Raw genomic sequence first — 24,283 nt, 5'->3', positions numbered from 1 at the left:
CTTGTTATAATTTTATATAGTAGGTTCTAGGCTGTACTATTCTTGTATTCCTGGCAAATGATATGAAAATTTCAACTATCTGACTGCCAAATAGCCATTATTATCTGGCCAAACAGAACATTCAGCAAAGTGACAAGTATTCTAGATACTGAATATTAAAAAAATAACCCATTACAACCTTTATCCATTCACCTATCCAACAAGGGTGGAAATAAATTTTTATTGATGTCATACACCAAGTTTTCAGGAAACCATTTCACAGGCTTATAATTGAAATGAAGTAATTCTGCTGAAAATCAAGTCTGAATTTATTATCTTAAGTCCTTTTATTGAATTATACCAGTTCACTAATGAAACATATCTAACATAAGAAATTTTCTGAAGCCCTAAAAAGTTTAATTAGTTGGATCAAATTGCCTTTAGATCTAGGTTATAGAAAATTAGTTCCAGGTCTGTAAACTTCTCTCTATAAACCTGTAAATTTTTTGTCCTTTTTTTCCATCTCTATATCCTTTTTGTAAGAGGGACCAAAACTGTATACCAATGGGACCTAAATAAAGTCTTATACAATAACTTTCTTAATTATAAATTAAAATTTTGTGTTAGTGGATCCCAATAAATTACAAGCTTCCATCATCATCACAGCCAACAATTCAAGAAGTTTGAAGTTTTTCAATAATAATGCCAAAATCATTTTTCATCTAAATACTAATGCTCTTGTGTATAAAGAATGCATTTTATCTTTTTTTTTCAAATTTCTGTGCTCCAATATATCATATTACTTTTAATTTCAAAACCCTTTTTTTTGTGTGTGTGTTCCTACCTACTCCTTGAGATTGATCGGGTCCTTTTGAATTAAATAAAATATCTGTAGGACCTCTCTTTTCAAGAGGTTTAATTTCATTAGCAAATTTGAAAATTACTGTGATCAAGTAAACTATCCAGAAAGTAGACATATATAATGAAGAGTAAAGGTTGTGTACCACACAGCTGATTGGCCCCACTAATTGTATACTTCCGATTATAATATATATATACTCATTTATCATTTCCTTTTGCTATCTATCACCAAATCAATTTTTATACAATTTTACATGAACCTAAGTCAGTAATTCACCCTTAATAAGGTAATTTTTCAAATGACTTTTAAAAATCAAGATGCATTATATCTGACAAGATACTATACTTCTTTTAAGTTGGTGGGGTAGAATAGTTTTTAAAATCATGCTAATTATAATTTATTAAATGTCAATTTTTAAAGAGCTTTTTAATGAAGGTATTTCCCCAGACATTCTGAAATGGTTTCTGACAATAATGGAATGTTTAGACAATTGTAAAAAATGCCCATAAAAACCACAAAATGCAAAACTGAAACTTTGTATCTCTGCATGGACCCAACAAATGTTCTTGTCAAATTTGATGAAGATCCATCAACAAGAAGCAAATTAGTGGTAAAAAATGCCCATAAAAACTTCAAAATGCAAAACTGAAAATTTGTATGTACCTCTGCATGGGCCTAATAAACCTTCATATTACTTTTGATAAAAATCCATCCACACCCTGTGATGTAGTTACATGGACATGCAACAGACAGCACTATTATATTTATATAGATATTATTATGCATTTCTGTATGTGTACTGGATCCAGTTGTGATCTTATTCCAGTAAAGATAATGCTTTTCTGAAAAAGTACAGGAATGAACTAAAATGTACTTGATTAAAATAATAGAATATGTTTTAATATCTTAACTGTTGTTTAATCAAACAAAATGGGAGTTTTGTAGCCAAAACATGAAAAAAAGAAAAAACTACTGTAGTGTTTTCTCTTTACACATTGTGCTCATTATGCATAAAATTTGCTTGTTTATTTTTTCTGTAATTAAAAATGATAAATATTTTGCTTTATCCTGAACATTATGCACCTCTAGAACAGATCTGCAACTTTCTTTTATCAGCTCTGCCTACTTTTGATTCTAGAGCCACATGAAATTTTCCAGTAAATGTCAAAATTTTCAGTACTCCCAATCATTGACCAGCAGTAAAAGGAAATTTGTGTCAGTATTCTTTTTTTTTTAACTAATGGTGTGAATGTGAGTAGGCAAGTTCAATATGCACACTTTTGTAAAGTTTGATTCTCAAAAAGGTAATATCTGCCCTAAATTGGCTTTCAAAATATCCTGTATTTTGCCATTATTTACTGCTTTGACCAGCGTAGGTAATTCCAAATACTTTTGAATTCTAGACAGTAAATTATCAAAGAGTAAATAAAATGCAATTAATAACATCACCCTTTATTTTTGTGATGTACCAACAGAATAGCAAACACTGAACTGAATGCATATAATGTGATCACTGAGCAACCATGGCTAGTGGATCCTTACTTTGTCACAAATTTTATGATATACTACTCCCAACACTAGTTGCATGGAGCAATGAATCCAACCTCAATTTACTTAGTTGAGATAGTTACTTACTATTTTTTGTTATGAGTAAGTATTCCTGAAAGTATGCCACAAAAAGCACTGAATGAGAAAGAACATTGACTAATAAAATTAAGAATTACCCTTCTCACCTTCATTCAATCATTCCTTCCCAAAGTTCATTTCACATAACTCATCTCAGAATGAGAGAGACATGATATTACTGCTGCTTCCAGCTCTCTCACATGTTGTCAGTCTTAAAGCTAACACACTCTTCAATCCTATGTTATGTACTTGATAATGTGTGTAATATTAGCAGTATCCTGATCTTACATATTACTTACATGTAAGAGTTGTTTCCCTTTAAAGGTCTAGTTAACCTTGTGTGTTTGGGTTGGGTTAAGGTGTGCATGTCACAAGCCTTTAAAAACATCACATTGAAATGTAATTAAACAACTTTATTATTAATGTATGTCAATAAACTTGGCATTAAAACAGTTTTTAATTTAAATTTTTTTATATTATCTAAGCTTAAATTTCTTAATTTTGAAAGGAAATATTCAAATAAAATCTTAATGAATTCTCCCTTACAAATTTTCCTTCTTACTTAATATGCTTTCAGGGTTTCAACTAATTAGAGACAAATTATAGATAATGACAGAGATATTAATAAATTTGTCAAACCGACTAGACATTAGACAAGCTCTTCCCATCCTATCATAGGTTTCAAGGCAGTTATCTAAACCACATATCTGTATTTTTTCTTTTAGAAAAACCTTACTTCGGTTATTTTCTGTAGCAGGCACACATAGACAGTTGACCTTAGATTATTTGTTTGTGATCTTTGTTCTTCAATTCTGAGCAGTGATTGGTAATTTGAACTCATAATAGAATTGGTAGTGGAAATGATGTTACAAACCTACTTTTGTGGTTATAAACTAAATCTTGAAAACTGTCATCTTTAGGTGAAATTAAATTGTCTACTTATATATATATCCAAACAATTTACCAAGAATTGTTCTTTAACTCTTTGTTTTAATTTATCGTTAAAGTTGAATTTCGTCGATGATCATAATGAGCCACTGCTCTTATTCATTTTTGTATTTCTCTTGACTTGGAAGATATAAAAGTAACGAGAATATAATTCTAATAGGGCAATAATATCAATACAGTTATTTAATCTTCATGTTTGTGCTTTGTAAATGAACTAAAAAATTTGTTGTATTTTTAGTTATATGTAACTTGAATAAATCTATTAAAACCAGCAGTTTATGTTTTGTGAAAGTGTTTTTAAAGAACCAGCCTTTGAAGGAACACTGTGTTATATTAGGATTTGTTTTTGTTAAGCCACTGAAAGTGTTTACAGAAGATTTCAATGCTTAAATAACATTTTATTTTATGAAAACTGTTTCATTTGCATTATCACATACTTTTAATTATTTTTTTGTATAGGAAACTCCATGCAAAATCTCTGTGAGTAGTCACTGATGTAAACCTAGTGCAGAATTCAGCAGTTAAAAATAGCTTGGAGATTCTTGTTAAAAATCACTTTAAAAAGTTTGCCATTCCATTTACCTAAGTAAGAATGATTAACTCACCTATCACTACAAGCATCAAGAACTCGCTAAACATTGGTAAACAGGTAAGATGATTATTTTTTTATTGCTATCTTCTAGAACTTACACTCATATTTAAGTAAATCAGTAATTTCTAACATTAAGACATTTTAAGCAATTGTAAACATGTGTGACCTAAAATGTAAGCTGGTGAGAACAGTGAATGCTAGGTAACATGAATTCACTGAGTATTAGTATGTATAGAAAGTTATAAGTTTTATATTAAAACAATTTTGAATATTCAAATGAGCCAGTCAAATGACAACTACAGCTGAAATAAAGTTATGGTGGAATGGCACGTATCATAACTACATTTTAACAATGTTTGGAATTTTGTACATAGTGTGATGCCATTGCTTTTAGGAAGGGAATGTAATAACTCTTTATGATGCATGCAAAATGTTCATATGCTTAGATCATAAAGATGTGTTTAGATGTTTCCTTGTACTTAATGGCTTTGGAAAACAATGAAATGTAGGTCAACCTCTGGCACTAGAACAATTCAGAAAGTGACCTGCAACAAGTTAAATACCCCAGTTATAGTAAATAAAGAGTAATATCTTGTAATAGGTTAGAATCCATGAACATAATAGTCAGTGACAAAAGCTGTGAAAGTTTCCCAGACAACAGTATGCAACATAATCATAAATGATCTCCATTTAGAAAAGTGATGCAAGTCATGTAAACAAGTTGCTTCAATGACATGTGCATTCAAATGTTGCACACCTCAAAAAGCCTCAAAATTAAATGTGTATTTATGCTATTCCATACAAAGACATGCTAGTTTAGGGAATGGTAGCAGTGCGTATGGATTTCTGTTGGACTGTTGAAATAAGTACTGGGAAACCATCATTCTAATACACTAGATGGCTTATTAAAATTCTGCAGAGGGCTTTATGGAAGCTTTATGATAGAGCCTTTTGCAATGGAAGCTTCATCAGATAGTGCATAGCCAGACATAGCAACATATACTAATGCTGTGTTGAGACTTGAGAATAATATTAATATAAAAAATGAACTTCTGTATGTAAAAACACGCAAACATCCATAAATTAAAAAGCTGTAGTAAAAACAACAAAAGAAAGAACCAAATCATTCATCCATTGGTGGTAAATAAAGAAAGGTTATGATGTATTTTTCTGGTGTAAAGTTTCCTGTTCAAATCTCACATTTTGGTTTATTAGCTGAAAGAAATGGAAAATTTGTGGTTTGTTTATGATGAATTATAATACTTGCGGTTATTGTAGTAATTTCAGATTTCTATAAACATTTTTGAAAGGGTGGGGCAAAATTCTGTTTGTATGGTATTTTTCTATATTAACTCATGTTGTATGTTTGTGAACTTATCTCCAAACATCTCTCATAGTTTTGGAGCTGTCAGGAGCAAATTTGGTAGGCAGATTCAGTGTGTCCAGGAGGTGTCCTTATTTATATGGCATAGCCCAGTAGGTCACCCTGGCATGATAGGAGTCTAGGAATAGGTTTCAGGATAGTTGAACCCAAATTTGGCATCTGAATTTTTGTTCTTTGCCCTTTGTCTGGATCCTAGACTTACCACGTTTGAAACCGTGTTCATACTGTCACAACAGGGTGTGTTTTTAGGTACAGACAACCCTTGGGATAGCTACAGAAGTAATTGGGGATAATGGAGGAGCTTGATTAGTACATTGGGGCCTCTGTGAATCAAGAGGGGGTGGGCATTGAAACCTGGAGTATTTTATGCTAGTCAGTTTAATACATTTTATGCCCATACTTTGCTTATAATTTAAATTCCTCTTTACATGTAGTGGTTAAGTTGTTTAAATATAGACTTCTAACTTGTGGTTTTTCTCTTACTAAAGATCTTTTACATTTACCAGTTGTCCAGAAAATGGTTTGTTTTAGTAGATGTATTTTATTTATATATATATAGATATAGTTCTTTTTCTCTTAGTTAGCCTCAACTATCTTGGATGGTATTTCAGTTGTTTACTTCTTCCAAAGTTTTGTTAAAGGAGAAACATTAGATCATACTCAACAATAGACCTAGTGTTTCTTTATGACTTTAATAATAAAGTAGGAGCCTATCTTTAAAATGATCCAGCTTTCTCCCTTCAGCAAGTATCTCAGTTATTCAGTTCCAAAGTAAATCTGATCCAACCAGTGTTGTTTAAGCTTAGGTATACTGAATCATATCATCTTCACAGAATTTTTGAGATGGAAGTTTCTAAAGTCATAATTCAATTTCCGAGATCTTCCATTTGAACTTTCTGTTGTGTTTTCATGGTTGCATCAACTTATCCATATTTTTTATTTGCCATTCAGTTCATTTTATACTTAGATTACTAGTTTATTTTAGAAACAACCATCCCTACAACTGTTCAAATGATATATTGTTTGCAGGCAGTAGTACCAAATATATGTTAAGATTTCCTACTTAATGAATTCACAGTTAGACAGTGTCCATTGGCTGCCCTGTCATATTTCATTCAGTCCCTTATTCATTGTTTTATAAAATTTATTTTTATTTTTCTGGCTAAAGAAGTTTGTGAATTATATCTTAGCCATGGGAATATGCTAGTAGAAGACACTTAAGTAATGAATGTTTGAATGTCCATACACATTTTATATTTGAAAGGTTTCATTATTATTAAAACATATAACATTTTAACAAACATTGCTTCTTTTAAAAACTGGGTATCATCTGAATAGCCAAGCTATATAATATCTCTTAGTGCTTTTCATGTGATTGAAAGATATAAAATCTTACTAACTCCACCATTACTCTGGACTAAGCATGTATTTAAGAATTTCAGATTGGCTTCTGAAGTGGATTATTGCATAGGAACATGTTTAACAAGTCTTTAACTATGTCCTAACATGTTCAAGGAGGCTTGTTCTTTGGTTGAGTTAAAGCTCTCAAAATATCATTCAACAACTATCACAGTAATATATTGAGTAATACAAGTTATGTTAAATTTACATTGAACCAGTATATAAACTGTAGTAAACTGTATTAAAATTGTCTCAGACTGCATTTTCAAATTTATATAGTTTTGATTTGCAAATCAAATCATGTTATAGGGTTTACTTATATTTTCATACAATTTATGGCTGTCATTTAAAAATCTGAATTACAGTAAAAGTTTGTTATCCAGCACCTTTGCACCCAGAAAGCTTTTGTAACTGGAAATTTCAATATCTCCAAATACATACAAGTATTCATTGTAGGAACCGGCATTCATTACAGTTACATCTGGAATACCTCAAAATGCTCTCAAAGCTTCTGGAAAGTTCACAACTTTAGTTAATTAATACTGTCACTTCAGTTGTTAGCCACCAATATATCATCTTATTTTATTTAAAAGACAGTATTTATAAATGTTTTTACACAGTTTCAGATTTTTCACAACATTTATTATTGCTTAAAACAGTTATTATTATAGATGATGTAGAAACATTATACTTTAGAACATTATCAAGGTGTTCAATTTTCTATCCACCACTGCTCAAGTCCAGCAGGTCTCGTATGTTAAAGCTTTTGCTGTAGTTGTGAAGCATTGAACATCGTTTTATTCATGATATCTGGTAATCTCATAATGACTTGATAATGATAACATAGTTTCATCAAATTAAGCTGCCATTTTTGATACATCTTGCTTCTGAAGTTATGTGGAATTTAAAATAAACTGAAGAAAAATGTTTTTTGTTTTTCAAACAAGTATTTATTGTTCATTCTAGATTCTTGAAGCAATTACTATATTATGCCTAAGGAAAAAACACGTCTTAATAATTATGATTGGTGGTGCTATAATGTTTTATAGCATTTATCTGTTACACAATAATTTTTGGATGTTTTTTTTAGTTTTGAGTTATACAGCTTTAGTAAAACTGTTGCACAGCTACCAATTAAGTCGCCATCTGTAGATATTATGTGGCATCAGGAAGAATATGGTGATTTCAGGCTACTTTGCAACATTTCTTCATTGTAATTTCAGAAAGATTTTCTTTTCTGTCATTTCTCTCATGAATTGCATCAAGTTATCTACTCATTCATTGCTGCAGTGTTTGGCAAGAGGCCAAAGTAGGTCATGCACCTGGATCTGTTTGGTTGGCAGTAAAGCTCCACGTGGCCGAGTTAGCTGTATGTTTATACACAGGTTTTCTTTATTGTTGGAAGAGATCTAATTTAAAAACCGACACTCAGATATGGGGTGATTAGATCAGTAATGTATTCGATTATGATGACATTGCAAATAATCGTGATTACTTTGATCTCTAATGTACTGAAAGACTTCATAACTGATTTTATTTAGTTTCAAACACAAATCAGTATATTTATCATCAATATACACATTTAACATTTTTATACATATTAGCAGACAGACAATACAGAAACATAACAGAAGATGTATTTCATATGATTGATATATTGTTCTACTTAGAATGTCCTTAAGCATAAAAAACACACTCAAACACCTAATTCTCAGACACACAGGTATTATAACAGGCTCATAGAATAAAAATAATATAATGTCACAATACAAAATCAGTTATTACCGTCTACTTTATACATCAGCTTAATACTACTTTACCAGAGATTAATATTTTTTCAATGCTGCACATATTTTAACAATGTTGTTGCACTGCCTTTGCAAAGTTATTGGACAGATATCACTCAAAATTTTTAACAAACTTTATTCTAATTGCTCTTTCAACATGTATTTGAACTCTAGTAATTTTTAGAGAAATTTCAGCTTTTCTGTGTGACAGTTGTTTCTTGCCTTTTGTAAAGAAAGGAATAATAAGCTCAGCCCCTGCATTATCAACATCTTCTGCTATTAAAAATCCTCTGTCAACTAAGACTTGATCTAATTTATTGAGAAACCCACATTGTTGTTTCAGTATTTTTTCTGACACTCTACCTCCCCAACATAATGACTGATAACAAATTACACTGGTTAGAGTAATCCCCACTAACACTTCATTTTGTTTTGCTGCTTATAGGTACTCCATGTTTGAGCCCTTGCCCTTAAATTTGATCTTTCAATCAAAAAAAATTCTGAGCATTCAATAATGACCCTGTAATGTGGATAGGCATCTATCTCAGGCTCAGTCTCAGGGACTGATCTCATAACTATTTTTGACTTGTTATAATTTCCGTACTATAACTTTTATTACACTATGCATATCTTCACGAAATCTTGCAGATTATCAGTAAACACTACAATGCTTTCGTTCATAAAATACTAGAATTTTTTTTCAATTAAGTTTTAAGATTTTTTTAAGTAATGAATTGCTTGTGCATTTTTCTTTTTCAGTGTTGACTATATAACATAATTTTAAGATTAAAAATACTTTTATGCATCAGAAAATAGTGTAATTTCACATGCAAAATCTTTATAACACCCTAATAACTTCCAGATAATTATCAAAAATTTTTATATATAAAAAACTATTTTATCAGTTATTTTCACTATTGTATATCTATGGGTTTGGTTCATTTGACTGACCTCGTAACCACATAAAAAAAAATTAAAAAATAGGTGTAAATTATGCTTTTTTTGTTCTATAATTACTACAAATTACAATAAGAAACCACAAATGTTTAGTCTAATTAGCTTAAATCTCATAAAATTGTACATCTATATATATACTTATTATTTTATTGACCTTTCAGCTATGCCTGACTAACTTGACAGAAATTGCAATGATGCGGTGCACATGCGCTCATGTTACTATATTCAGTAGTATAAAACTGGCCTTTACGAAGTGACCTGTCTTGAATTTGTTCCAGTGGTCCAGTATTTTGTGAAATAGTCACATTTCAGTTATAATACATTACATATGTATATATATGTGTGTGTGTGTGTATTTATTATTATTATTAATATTTACAAATAAGTTCTTAAATTATAGTTATTTGTCATAAAACATGGAACAGTAAATAAAGAAATATAGAATACAATGATCTCTACTACTTACAATAGTAAAAATGTCTGTATTCGCTTGCTGTACCTGGCATGCTAACCACTAAGTCTTGCTGAATTTCACACATCGAGGATGTAAAACAAAATAACTTTTTTTAGGTTCTATATTTGCATTTTGAAATAACAAAAAATTTTAAATTACTATATTGATATCACAGAATTCTAATGTAATTTATTAACTGAACTGTATTTGTCTCTTAAAAAAATGTTCTTTGAACAACATTTTCACTTACCCCTTCCTTCCGAGATTCGAGACAAAAGAAATAATCTTGGGAACTTCCACTTTCAAAAGCCTGAGAAAACCACATGGGGAAAATTCTGAGCTTTTGATTTGTTATAAAGCCGTGACATAGCAAAGCAGGTGTATGTAAGGAAGTATTTTCAAAAGTGGAAGAAGTGGGTGTGTCTACTGTGTTTGATTCATTAAATATAATGATATCTCAGCAAATAGCAAAAATAGGGGGTTTCTTCTTATATATTCTAGCTTGAAAATATCGGTAATTTGAGTTTTTAGTTTGTAAGAAACTGTAGGCTTTGTATTTGGACATCACAAACATCTAATTTGAACCAAAGCTGCTTTCAGTATACCACGTGACACACAAAAATTGATATTTAGGTGGGTTTTTTTTAATTAAGAAATTAATGAATAATACTAAAATTTGAATTATAATCTACAGTTGGATACTAAGCTTATTGACATTCATTTATAAAATAGTAGTTTATTAAAATTTTGAATGTAAGTCTACCAATGTGATTACATGCCCTTTGACCCCTGACTATAAGAAGACCTGTAGCAATCACATTAACTGGGTTGGTGTAATCACTTGCTAACTCCACTATCCAGTTGAAAATGCATGTTATGTAACCTGAGTAAATAAAGTTGTAAAGTTTATCAGAATTTTCATGTGATTTTAGAGTCACAACACTGAAGAGTGATCTATTGAGTTGCTGCTTAAGCTTATTATTCTCCTGTTGAATTCTTTTTAGCTTATTGTAAAGTCTCTAGTTTTTAATTTGTAAGACCTCATGTGCTGTCAGTAATGGATACTTGTCTAGGTTAACTCCTGAAAAAAAAGATCTATTATTTCAATTATGCCAAAACATTTAATTAAGCTGAGTAATGTTTCATCAGTTGAATATATGTCATAAAGTATAACTACAGATTAAATACTGGTATTATGTTTAAGTATAAATTATGTGTATATTGAACAGGTGTTATTTTTATAATAAATATGTGATCTAAAAAAATGTATTTATATCAGTTGTTTTATAATCTACAATTATAACCTGATTTCTTTTTACCTTTATCTCTGAATCATGGCATCTGACTGAATAATTTTAACAGTGCTTCAGCACATTCATACTTTGACGTTTCTTCTTGTTTTTTTTACTATTGTACTCTTCTTCAGCTACTTGAGCTTATTCCTTTCTTTTTATGGCCCTTGCATAATGGCTTTTCTTTGCAAAAATTACAGAACTACTTGGGGTACAGTGACTAGATATGGTGGGAACATAGTTTGGATTGATTGGGTCATCTGATAATCGACCTGAAATAAAAATCACTATAGATCCAGTATATGTTTGTATATAACCTATATAAAAGCCAGTGTGTGTCACATCACATCATGCTTGATTTCTCAAAATATGAGGAGTCGTAAAAGCCAAAATGCATTTATCCAGATAGAATAGTTTCATTACTGTTTGCCTACTATGGTTTTAGTGACGGGGTGGTCTGTGAGAAGGTGTGTGCTGTGAAACCTTATAAGTGTAGTGAGTGTTGGTGTAATAAGCCAAAAGTAAAGATGTAGTGTGGGATGAACTAGCCTAGAGCAAAGTGCATAAAATTTATCATGAAAGTACAATTGAGTACAAAAAAGTACCATTGTTTTTAATAAAGTTTGCACAATAAAAGTTTTTGTGAAGAGATTTTGCTATTTTAGCTAGTGTATCAACCGTTACTATGTCTATCATGTCCCAGTTGGCCTGAAGAGCCTTGGCATTAGGCAAGAGACCTCGTTTGCACTGGATATAGCAGATATAGTGTGGTTAACATATTATTATACACTCTTTTTTTTTTTACTTCACTCAAAAATTCTTATTAATCATTAATGAACAATATTAACCCTATTACAGTAAGATTGAGAAGGCACTTCTCTGTCTTCTTAACATTACAGCTCTGCTAATACATTAGCTGTTTGTATCTACTATAGAACATTCTAAGGAAATTCAAAGAGTAACAGTAAGTGCTACATTTGGTGTTCTGATATGGTTGCTTGTATTGTAATTATCATCTTAAATGCTCATCCAAAAACTATCTTTGGCAAATAAAGTTGAAAGTAGGAGAATTGATTTAATACTTTTTATAGGTAATTTATATGAATATGTCTTACATTAACTTGAATATATTATTTATTTTCTAGAAACAAAATATCCATGTTATATTTTTGGTAGTTACTTTTTATGTGGTTTCTAGTTAGGTATATTATGACTGGCTATTTATTCTATCATATATTACATTTAAATTCAGGCATTGCATAAGAATTTTTTCTCTGGGTACAAAGACTACTTTGTTCTTGTAGAATCTTATCAGGTGTTTTACATGATTAATAAATGCCTGCCTCTTGTTACTACTGTTGTTTAATTTCTGACTTAGTAATTCTTGTCATAATTCCTGTAAAATTTAATGTAATATGACTGTTACTTACATTGTTTTGGTTGAATTGAAAAAGGTAATTATTTGCCAGTTAAATTTATGACCCTATAAATATTGTTTGATGTTATTTTTATAATCAGTAAATATTAAAAAGTTATTCATTTTCTCATGGAAAAAACTTGGTTAGAGTATGTACTTAGACATTTATAACAGATTTATGGCTTTTAACTTTTCAAGGTGTCTAGTGGTTCTCATTCATCACTTCTGATGTCTCGTGTGGAGTTTACAGCTAGTGACAATGAGCAGTCCCTTGTAGCTCAGTCTTTACAGACCAAGTATCACCATTTGGGTGCTGGTGACACACATTTTAATGGACAGATAAAGTCAAGTACAAGTGTGGACCATAACAAAAATTCTCATGGTTAGTAATAGTGAAGTTAATATCAAGTTAAAGTTGAGCACAGGTATGGACCATGGCAAAGTACAGGTTCTGTGACACTTACTTAAATAAACAGATCAAATTCTTTCATGATGCATATTTGAAATTGTTATGGTAAGTGACACTTGCTTCAGATGTACATGTAATAATCATTTAAAATAAAATGTAATACTTAACATTAAAAAAGCCATTTTGTTTAGACTAGTATGAAGAAAATGTGATTCTTAGGCAGAAAAGTTTCTTAAAAGTAACTACTTTTGTTTTTATTTGTCAGGCTACTAGACAGCTGTTTATCAAGGTTATGGACTGTTCATTGAAGTCAAAGAACAGCTGTATAGCTTAACACTTAGTGATGAGCTGTTTGTTCCAAATAATTATAATCTTGTTACTGATTGACAAAAGAAGAAAAACATTTCTACCTACAAGTCACAAATATACCAACACATGCCCCAGAAACATCTCGTTAACTTTGCATCGCCATGGTGACAGTTATTTTGATTGACACATTTAAGATCATATGCAAGTCTGAATTTCAATATAATTATCTATAATCTAGAACAATAAAAAAAAAATCTAAAATTTAAGTTAAAGTTTTAATCATCATTCCTTACCCTGTAAGGAGATTGTATAATTTAATCATTTTGGACTATTACATTAACCTGTTTCTATTATTTTAATAAAGAAAGGAATAAATTCACTTTTTGATTGATATCAGTAACTTTTTCTTTTTTTTTCTATCATCAAAGACTTCCCAGGGGTGTCATTAGGGGGCTTCAAAGGATGCAGTTGCATGGAGACCCATCATAAAAAATATTAAAGAATATTTCCAGCTCTACTATTGGGCCCCCAGTGGCACAGCAGAATATCTGCAGACTTACATCACTAGAAACCAGGTTTTGATAATTGTGGTGGGCCGAGCGTAGATAACCCATTGTGTAGCATTGTGCTTAACTACAAACAAATCTACTATTGGCTCCAGAATAGGAATTTGTATGTCCCCCACTCCCACCCCAAGTTTACTAAAGTTATCTGTGAGACTTGCAAAATACTTTAATAAGCATGAACATGTTTAAAAGTCTTTTTTTTTTCATTCAAGCCTACTTACAAAACTGTTTGGTAACTGTTTTGTGCGTGTGTATTTAAATACACATACTAATATAACATTTATGAGGTCCTGTAATAACCATTTTGAAAATATAAAAAAAGTGTGTTTACATATATACACACACACACACACACACACACTTAGAGAGAGAGAGAAGGAAAAGAAACAGCTGCAGGCACAGATTAAATGGGAATATCTTTAATTTTCAACAATTGCTAACCAATATTACATGGAACTTGAATTGAATTCTTGATTTTTAAACTTACTAGGAGAAACTTTTTTGACAATGACATACCTTCTGATATGTTCAGTTTTCACAGAAATCGTGATATTCCCAGAAAAGTTTGTAGCAGTTGAATGATATTCTTCTGAAATATAGGTGAAAAAATTAATAGTTATGTAAAACATAATTTAGAAACCTTTGAGTATATAAAACATGGTAAACAAGTGTAAAAAAAGTAGGTAGTGTAAACGATAAATATAAGGCTCAGAGTTTGGTACCAGGTATCTTCAATAGATGTGCATTAAGTCTTAAGACAGAATAAGCACAAAACATTAATTTTTTTTACCTATTAGTTAATTAGTGTTAAGAATTGTTTTAAATGTACATTTACCTTTGTGTTGGTAAAAACTACTGATAGTGTATTTTATATAAAGAGTCTGCCAGATGTGATGATGGTTAAGAGTGATTCATTTAAAATGTGATGAAATAAAGTACTACATCAATTGTTGGATTAGATTAGATTATTTTAGGATCATTCATGACATTTACTGTTTTAATTGTTTTCTTTTAGTAAAACATTCAAATATGGTAAATGGAGGTGGTAGAAAACTTCACCCTCCTTCAGATGGAATCCCTCCTCCACGAATTCAAATCCACCCTCAAAACAACATTCATTTAGAATGGAAGAAGATACACAAGATTGGGGCTGGACTGGTTAACCTGGGAAACACCTGTTTCATGAACACTGTCATACAGTGCTTGACCTACTGTCCTCCTCTTGCCAATTACTTATTACATGAAGATGACCATTCTTCAAGATGTGAGTATAACAAGTTCTAGTCATATTCCAGTAAGCCAGTGGTTTCCAAGCTGTGGGGCACACCCCCCTTTGGTGGTGGTGGGGGGGGAGGGCTTTTGCCAGGAGAACATAAGAATAACAGTAAAAGCAGAAAAAACTGATTAAAGAGAGGCAAACAAACTACTGTATTTGCTGTTATTATCACTTGTGAAAATTATTCAGTATGAAGGATGGAGGGCACCACTGTGTAAAGTTTGGAAACCACTGCAGTAAGCTGTTCAGCAACATTCCACTGTTTTAAAATTATTGAGTATCTGACTGCATGTGTTGTCAAAAGCCAGAATGTATCAGAAATGAGTGTCTTACCATTTAATAGTAACATATAATGTTGACCAATTTACTACTTGTGAATGATATGTGTGGCCTAGGATGCTGGGCTGCAGATTCAATCCTGCATTATGTTCCAAATGTGCTTTACATTTTCAGATGTGGTCACATTATAGTCAATCCTGCTACTCATTTAAGAATAGGTTACTGTGGCTGCTGTCTGGTTGCCTTCCATCAAGGCAACAGTTTGAAATTAGGGCTATCTGTTCCCAAACACTGTGGGTATCTGACCTGCACATTGTGTCACATAAAATGCCATTGAAGATGAAAATATCACATGAATGATGTTAGTTATATGAGGTCTATGCTTTGTTCTCAGCAGTTTGAAATTTGCTATCACTAAGTCCAGATTGTGTAGCTAAGGAAATTATTTTAACTCTCTCAAGATGGGCCTGATTGATTAGACAGACCACGTAACCTCTTTGTACTCATTTAACGTCTTTATAGATTTGATACTACTAACTTTTGATGTTGTATGTATATTGTCACAAAATTTGGCACACTTTCAGTAAACATTATAAGTCTTTCACATATAAAAAATCATATTTTTCAGTGAAATATTTTTAATAAACTGAAAAGATTTGTCCTAGAATATATCCAGTATTATTTTTTTACCAACCCATGTCCAAAGTGATTTTCATGTTAAGATTAAAAATAATTTTATTAATTTTAAAAATCTCAAATTTCATTTCCAAAATATGTAAAGCATCCTAAATATATTTCAAATGTTTGTTCTCAGTAAAACTTTATATTTTATCTGTTATTTTCTCTACTCTAATTCTATACAAGGTTGGTCAATTTGACTGACCTGGTAACCACCAAAAAAAAAATTGAAATAACTCTAATTTACCCTTTTTTTCTTTGTAAAATGATTTCAAACTGTAACATGAAACAACATTTGTTTATCCTAAGTATTTTTAAATTTGTAACAGTATACATCTGTTTATACTTAAATTTTATTATTTTATTGTCCTTTGAACCTGTCTAACTACTATTCACACCAACATAAGTTGTAAAGACTTTATATTTTATGTGTTATTTTTTCTACTCTAACTCTATACAAGGTTGGTCAATTTGACTGACCTCGTAACCACCAAAAAAAAAATTGAAATAGTTTACATAATACTTGAGCACTCTAGTTGTATCCATTGTGTTAGTGAAAGTTTTAAGTGCTTTGTCTAATGTCTTCCTTGTTTAAGTGCCTAATGAATAAAATAAAGTTTTCAGTGTAAGTTTCATTTGAAATAACTAGTAAGTTTTTGCAAAACAATAAGGCATTTTTCATTTTATTACTTGTAGGCAAGATTATGGGATTCTGCATGATGTGTGAGCTGCAGAAGCACATGAAACGTGCTTTAGACAGACCAGGAGAAATTATCAAGCCCCTATACATATACCAGAAACTGAAATCTATAGCCAAACATTTTCAGTTTGGACGCCAGGAAGATGCCCATGAGTTTTTACGTTATGTTGTAGACAACCTGTGGCGAGCTTGTTTATCAAATTATGATGGCAATGTCAAGTAATTTTATTTTTCTTACTCCATTTATTTCTTTGCAAATTGTACTCCTGTTGTGTTAAATAGAGCTGATATAATAGCGTAAGTTGTGGAGAAATGTTGGATAATTGTAATCTTTCCTACTACTTGTATGTAGTAGTTTTGAGGTTTTAAGTATGCAAATGTTTTCTGAATTATTTTGTTTATTGTTATAATACGATAAATACGTTTTTGTTAAATTAAATAGAAATTTTATAACAAATACCCACATATTTCAGACTTGATCCTTCAAGTAAGGAAACTACTGTGGTAAATCATATATTTGGAGGCTACCACAGGAGTCAAGGTAAGCTTGAATGAAAAGCCATTATATATGCCTTATGTAGTACTTTGTGTTTCTTTTAGTTGTGTCTCATTTCCTTTACATAATAAAATTTATCTTAGACAATGAAATGCTTCTTTATGCTAGAAAACTATATGCTTTAAAAATTTCATTGTAGCTTGGGATAGTAAATTTTCTCCTCAGTGACAATACTTTCTTTATAACACAAAGTTATAAGAAAACATCAATTTCTTCTGTGTTTTACAGCTGGGATTGTTGTTGCTAGATGCCAAAGTTTAATTTTTTAAATTATACTTTTTGTGCATGTGAAAACCCGTATAAGTCAAGTTGGAGGTATTGCTCTATTTAAGTGTGAAGCACTTTTCAGTGGTCATGTATCTGTGTTTAAAATCACCTTCTGTGATACATTTCTGTAGAATATCACTTTAGTTCTCCAGGTATTCTACTCAAGTAGTAGGTGTTACAATGAAGAACATGTTCCATATTGGTAGAATTAGGTATTTATCTAACATTTTTGGTATTCTACATACTTAAAATTATTGGATATAAGGGTTAAATTAGTATTGCTAAAAAACCTTATTTTCTACTCAAGAAGGTGTTTATGAAAACGATTAGTTTTAGATCAAGTTGCATATCTAATTATACAGTAAACAATGTTTTTGCTGTTTAATCATATGTGCACTGTAAGGTCAAAGTTCATATGTTATGACCATTCACAGAGTTACGTTCAAGAGTTAAACAACTTTATTATCGGTGTATGTCAACAAAATTGATATAAAAATATATTATCTAAATTTTAATATCTTAATTTCAAAAGGAAATATTAAATATTTTTAATCTTCACTCTTCCATATAACATGACATCTGAGCTTCAGTTTCTCCCTTCAGAATATTTTAACATCAAAAATAAACTACTGAAGTCTACAACTAAATAGATTTGTAAATTTCCAAAGCCTTTACTTAGTCATTCTAAGTAATTTTCATGGTGAGATTAAATATGTTTCTTTTCTTATTACAATTTTTGTACTTCATTTGCAAAACCTTTAGAACCTTCTAAATTAATAAGTTTTTTTTAGTAAAGCTTTATATTTTATCTCTTAATTGCCCAGCCTTGAAACTGTGAAATTATACATACTATAACTATGAATTTACTCTGTGTTTGCAAAATTTGGAAGTTTTATAGCAAATATTAAAAGTCTGTTGTACACAAAAAATCAGTATTTCTACAAGTATTTCTACTGATGATTTGTCTGTAAATGTCTAAAGCTTTTACTGAGTCAGTGTGAGTAAAAAGTGATTTTTGTGTTCAAAATAAAATTACTAATTTTCATCTTAGTTTTAGATGTCATTTGCACAACTCCTAGAACCGCCTAAATGAATATGAAAAGTTTTTTTTATATAAAACTTTATATTTTTTCTTCTTCTTTTTTTCTACTTTAACACTAACTATAGAGAAATAATCATTGTACAGTACAGTGAAATGAAAATTTGAAATAAAAACAAATAGTACCATTTTTCTCTCCACACGGACTTTATTATTGATCAGAAAGTTTCAAATTGCTTATTTTAACAATTTCAACTGTTAACTTTTTTACATCTGTTTTACTTGTATAGTTTTATCATGGTTTTGTACCCATTGGAGAAGTAACCCTCACACTCAAAAACAATAACAGTGGGATCCTATTAGCTGTTTCCTGTAGAGATAATGATAATGAACAGCACATGATTCGAGTGTCATGTTTCACATCATGCTTGAGCTAGTGAGATCTTAAACTTTTTTCTTTCTTTTTTTACTGGAATTATGTTAAGCTAAGCTGAGAAATTTATAATTTTTACATTTTACTTAGATTTGTTAAAAGATATATAACAATAAAAAATATGCAAAGAAACGTTGAATCTGCAGTCAAATACAAATCTTAGACATTCTTCCCTAAGCTTCATGTGGCCTGAAAAATTTGAGTGTCCAAGACAAACTTACATACAAATACAGGTACATTACAGCAGTTGTAGTGACTGATATGTTTTTCATGTTCTAAAATGCATACTTAAAAGCTACATGAAGTTTTAAATATGTTTAAAAAAAAGTGTTACTGTTTAGAGCATCAAATCTGATCAACATGAACCAAACAATTCTTCTTGACTAATGGCTTATGATGGCAAAACTGAATGCAGAATTGTAAAGTTTTATGTAAAGAAGTATCTGCTCTTTATAAACATGTCCATCATCATTGTAAAGTTGATTAGCAACTAATCTCAAAAGTCGGGGGGTGGGGGGGAGACTTCTCTGATGGGTTTTACAAAATTTACTGATAATTCATCAGAAAAGTATGAAGTCCAAATTTTAGTCTTGCTTGTAATTATGTATAATTTGTATTTCTAATTGTTTGGAAACTGCAACAGACTATTTTAGAAGTTAGAAAATTCAGGACAGAAATTGGAGCTCAGATACATCATGTGACACAAAATTTTCAAATTAAGAAGTTAAAACTTAAATAGTATAGAATTTGAACACCAAGCTTATTGACATACGTCAATGAACATGAGAGAAATTAAATCAAAAGTGAAAAAATAGTTGACATTTCTACATGTGGAAAAATAAACTCATGGATACCTCAGCAACTGTCATATCCAAAAATATTTCACCAGTTTATTTTTATGGTTTTATGTTGGAGGTTAAAACCATGAATACCTCCTATGTTCTACAAGTCACTTTTTAACTTATTACTAATCTGTCCTTTTCACAAATGATTCTTATTTTCTGGAAGATTGTTTTGTTTTCGCCACTTTTTATCCAGGTATTTCAGGTCAAAGAGTATTTTAATATTTAAAAGTATCTTATTTGGCAAAGTCAAAATTTATTCTAAAGATGTATAATAAAGTAAATCAGCACAGGTCAGATTTGAACCTTTGATTTGCATAAAAATTATACAAGCTTTCACCACCAGTTTACAGTGGCTTACTTAAAAGGAAGGTGGAGACTTTCCTGCGTAAGCTTAATGATGAAAGTTTCTGACTTTAGGGCCAAGTTTCTCCACAAAAGCACTATGTAGAAAACTGTTTTTGGGTTCCCGGGTATATAAATGCAACATTGATATATTATTCTGGGTATTTTTGGATGTGACAGTTTCCAAGATACATGTGGAAGTAGTTAACTCGATCAGAACAGTTTTCTGACATCTTTGTAAGATCAATAACATTTTTTATGACATTATGATAGTTTATTGCTACAGCTGTAAACAAGTCTGATTCTTTCTTCCATTTTATAGTACATGAGGTTGCCACATTGAAATTTGACAATCAATACAAAAGTTTTGAAATGAGTAAAACAATGATGAAGTAAAACATATTTTAAAATGTGTGTTAAAAGAATGTGTTGGTAAGATTGACATTCGTACAAATGCTTCTCCAAACAATCACAGCAATCCATCTTCCAGGATCTAAGTGGTGCTTAACTTCTCTTTCTTGAAGAAAGTACCATCACAATTTCCAGATTTCTTTGTCCATGTCATCCCTGAAAAATTGCAATTGTCTTCTGAAAATATTCCATGATGTTGTAGTTTTTTGATAAATATAAAACTCCCACATGATAATATGCGTGTAATGTGAGTAAACAGATGAAGTACGTGAACTCTACTAATTATCTATCTTTTGATATTATTAAACAATTTGTGCTAGAATTTTTCAAAAATGAGCAAAACCAAATCTCACCAAGAAAATCAAAAGAGAGACTTCAAACATAAAACTCACACTTGCCTTAAAACTTTTATTCTACATGTCCCATATGGAAATTTAATAAATTTCTAATCAGTATAGTAACTCCGAATCACCTCAAACTAACTTGATGTTTGATGTTATAATTAAAGAACATAAAAGTAATTTGACTTGTTATGCGAGAGTTGGTGTATTTTTCCTTTTCAGTTTTGTGTCTTCGCTGTCGAGAAAGAAGCAACACATATGACCACTTCATGGACTTTATTTTGGATATTAAGGTAGGGGATGTAGCATATAGAAAATTAATTTATATTTGATATGGTTATAGTTTACTTGTCTCTTCAAATTGGAATAGTAGAAAATTTTTATTAAAGTATAATGTTGATTATAAGCTATAACTAATTCTTTCTTTCCTTGTGGATTTAAAGTGTAGCTGGCCATGAGTGTCTTTTGTGTGCATTAACCTTATGGTTACGGGGTTGAACGCATTTGGCTACTTCTCGTATGGAGAATGATACACAGTTCAACAAAACTTACAATAACTCTGAGCTTTCTTAACATATCTTCACAACAATTGGTAAGATTTTGTTAAAGATTACAAGTATTTCGTACAAAAAGAAAGATTATTTTAGTTTAGTATTTTAACTAAAGGTTTGTTATTATAGTTATTTGCACTCAGACTCTGAACATTTCGAGTATTATCATCAATGTATCGTGCAATGAAATGTTTAAAATTAAAAACAGAAAAAATATACATACCTTTTAATTTTTGATCGAATAATCTTAAAAATTCTGTCAGTTATATTCTTGATTGTAAGTTTTTACTTTTTCACATATACTTTATTTTCCTTTCCTGTCCTTTAGCATTATTACTTATTGCAACACACGTCAATGGGCATTCTCGGGCAATATTAGGGTCTCGTAGGCAGAGACACTTTATATTTTGTCAGAATGTTGGGTCATTTGCCTACTATGCTTCGCCAGATGAACCAAGGCAGTTTGTCTTGTATTTAAAAAAATTATTAAACCTTTCTAATATGCATTTAAAACATAAATAACACATGATTAACTAAAGTATAAAATTAAAACCTAAATACAATTTAATTGTCTATCTAACTAACATATTTATAGGTGAGAAACATTGCTAAAGTGCTAGCAAGGACAAAAGCAGCAACAATGCTAAGAGCGGTTTGACAAGTTCTCTATGGAATTACTTGTACCAATTACAAAATAACTATTGGGAGATTGTATTTTAAAATGTGGTTTTTCTATTGGTTATAAACATCTAGCTCAACTAATTATAATTGGATAAGAAATCACAACTCTGTGTGTGGAAATTGGGCCTGGCATCTGTCAATAGTTCCAAGAAATTTCTTTTCTCAGAATGTGCCCTATTGAGCTTGAAAGAAGAATGTGTAAACAGAGCAATTAACCTAGATTCTATCTATACATAAAAGGGTAGCATATGTCAAGAAGTATTTGAATTAAAAAGTCTAGAAGTTACATTTTGTGAACTTTTGCATCAGACTGAAGTTTAAGAATTTTTCTTTTAAGGTTTCTTTTTAAATGAAGGAACTAAAAATTATATAATAAAAATCTTTGAAATTTAATATGAATTTTAATCCCAATTTCGTTCATTAATCATTGCTTAAATAAATTTTGTATGTAAAAAAGTACAATCTCGTGACATGCAGAACACATTTGACTGACCTTGTGACCTTTTTGTACTCGTATAAAGTCTTTATAGATTAGATACTATTAACTTTTGATATAGTGTGTATATCTTCATGAAATTTGGCAGTCTTTCATTGAACATTATATATCCAGTACTTCTTTTGAATAATCCATGTGCAAAGTGATTTTCATGTTAAGATTAAAAATACTTTTCTTCATCTCAAAAATCCAAATTTCATTTGTGTAATCTCTGAAACCTCCTAAATGCACTTCAGATATTTGTTTTCAGTTAAACTTTATATTTTATTTGTTATTTTCTCTACCATAACTCTACTAGGTTGGTGAATTTGAATGACTTCGTACCCCCCCCCCCAAAAAGTAAATTACTCTCCTTTTCTATCTAGAATGACTTGAAATGTAGCATGAAACTACTTTCATTTATCCTAAGTAGTTTTAAACTTGTAACAGTATACATCTATTTATAATTTAATTTTATTGTTTTATTGCCCTTTGAACTGTGTCTAACTACTATTCCCACCATTCTATGTTGTAATCACTTGGGGAATGAATAACATTACCCATGAGCTGCTCACTGAGCAGCTCACGTGAATGCCTCGTAAAATGTTTTATTATATTATTGTTATTCTTTATTTTACCTAACCTAACATTAACTAATCTAAAGAGATATCTATTTTTCCATTTTAGTTACTTTTATAATAATAAATAAAGAATAAATGTGAAAAACAAGAAATAAATTACTTGCCCAATCTTATTTTGTCTTGCTATTGATTGTCGCTGTGACTTAATCAGAAATTTTTTATACTAATGGTAGTAGTGCATTAAATAATTTTTATTTAATTAAATATTGCACCAAAGAACATAGAATAATAACATACAGAAAGCAGACAATTTTTCCTAACTCAATATTTTTCTGGTTTTCTAACTATGCAACTAGAGCCGTTACAGATTCATCCAAGCTGGTCATTAACTTTCACACGGGAACGAATCTTGTACTCTGAATGAAATTGATGATATTCTGTTTGGAACACAACGTTATAAAATGTCATTTGATAGATGAAAATCTTGACTTTCTATTGGTTACATATAATTAAACGTAAGAAAACTATTAACAAATCTTGAAAGAGAGGATGTGGCAGGAGGGGTCTGATTTTCTATTTGATAGCTCTGTAACCAAACAAAATATAAGGCTATAAACATTATGGTTTGTCTGCGCAATGATGATTTTATAGTGAGTAATTTACGTTTAATTTCTCAGTTTCTTGGGGGATGGTGGATAGAATAGAGTTGAAAACATACCTTGAGAAAATGTGTCACGTGAGTCACACCAGGGGAAATTCAGAATTTTTTTTTATATTGCCTTATAAAATTAAGAACTTAAAACTTGTATACTATTAAAATATAGGTTATTAGCTAACATTTTATG

The 24,283-nt window shown here is 30.5% G+C and overlaps 1 protein-coding gene across 1 annotated transcript in view; it reads left to right on the top strand.

The window, feature by feature from the left end:
- LOC106457079 (ubiquitin carboxyl-terminal hydrolase 36-like) overlaps positions 1-24,283 on the top strand; it is a gene marked incomplete at its 3' end in the record, with an annotated part of 62,124 nt that overhangs the window by 16,196 nt on the left and 21,645 nt on the right. The window contains exons 3-8 of the mRNA XM_013916462.1: positions 3,875-4,064; positions 12,898-13,081; positions 14,999-15,247; positions 16,913-17,135; positions 17,390-17,457; positions 21,373-21,443. Of these exons, the coding sequence (XP_013771916.1) occupies positions 4,008-4,064; positions 12,898-13,081; positions 14,999-15,247; positions 16,913-17,135; positions 17,390-17,457; positions 21,373-21,443 (852 nt within the window). The remainder of the gene's footprint in view (positions 1-3,874; positions 4,065-12,897; positions 13,082-14,998; positions 15,248-16,912; positions 17,136-17,389; positions 17,458-21,372; positions 21,444-24,283) is intronic.

This window comes from Limulus polyphemus, unplaced genomic scaffold (assembly GCF_000517525.1).
Source record: "Limulus polyphemus unplaced genomic scaffold, Limulus_polyphemus-2.1.2 Scaffold290, whole genome shotgun sequence".
NCBI lineage: Eukaryota > Metazoa > Arthropoda > Merostomata > Xiphosura > Limulidae > Limulus > Limulus polyphemus.
This window is presented reverse-complemented; position numbering and strand designations above follow the sequence as displayed.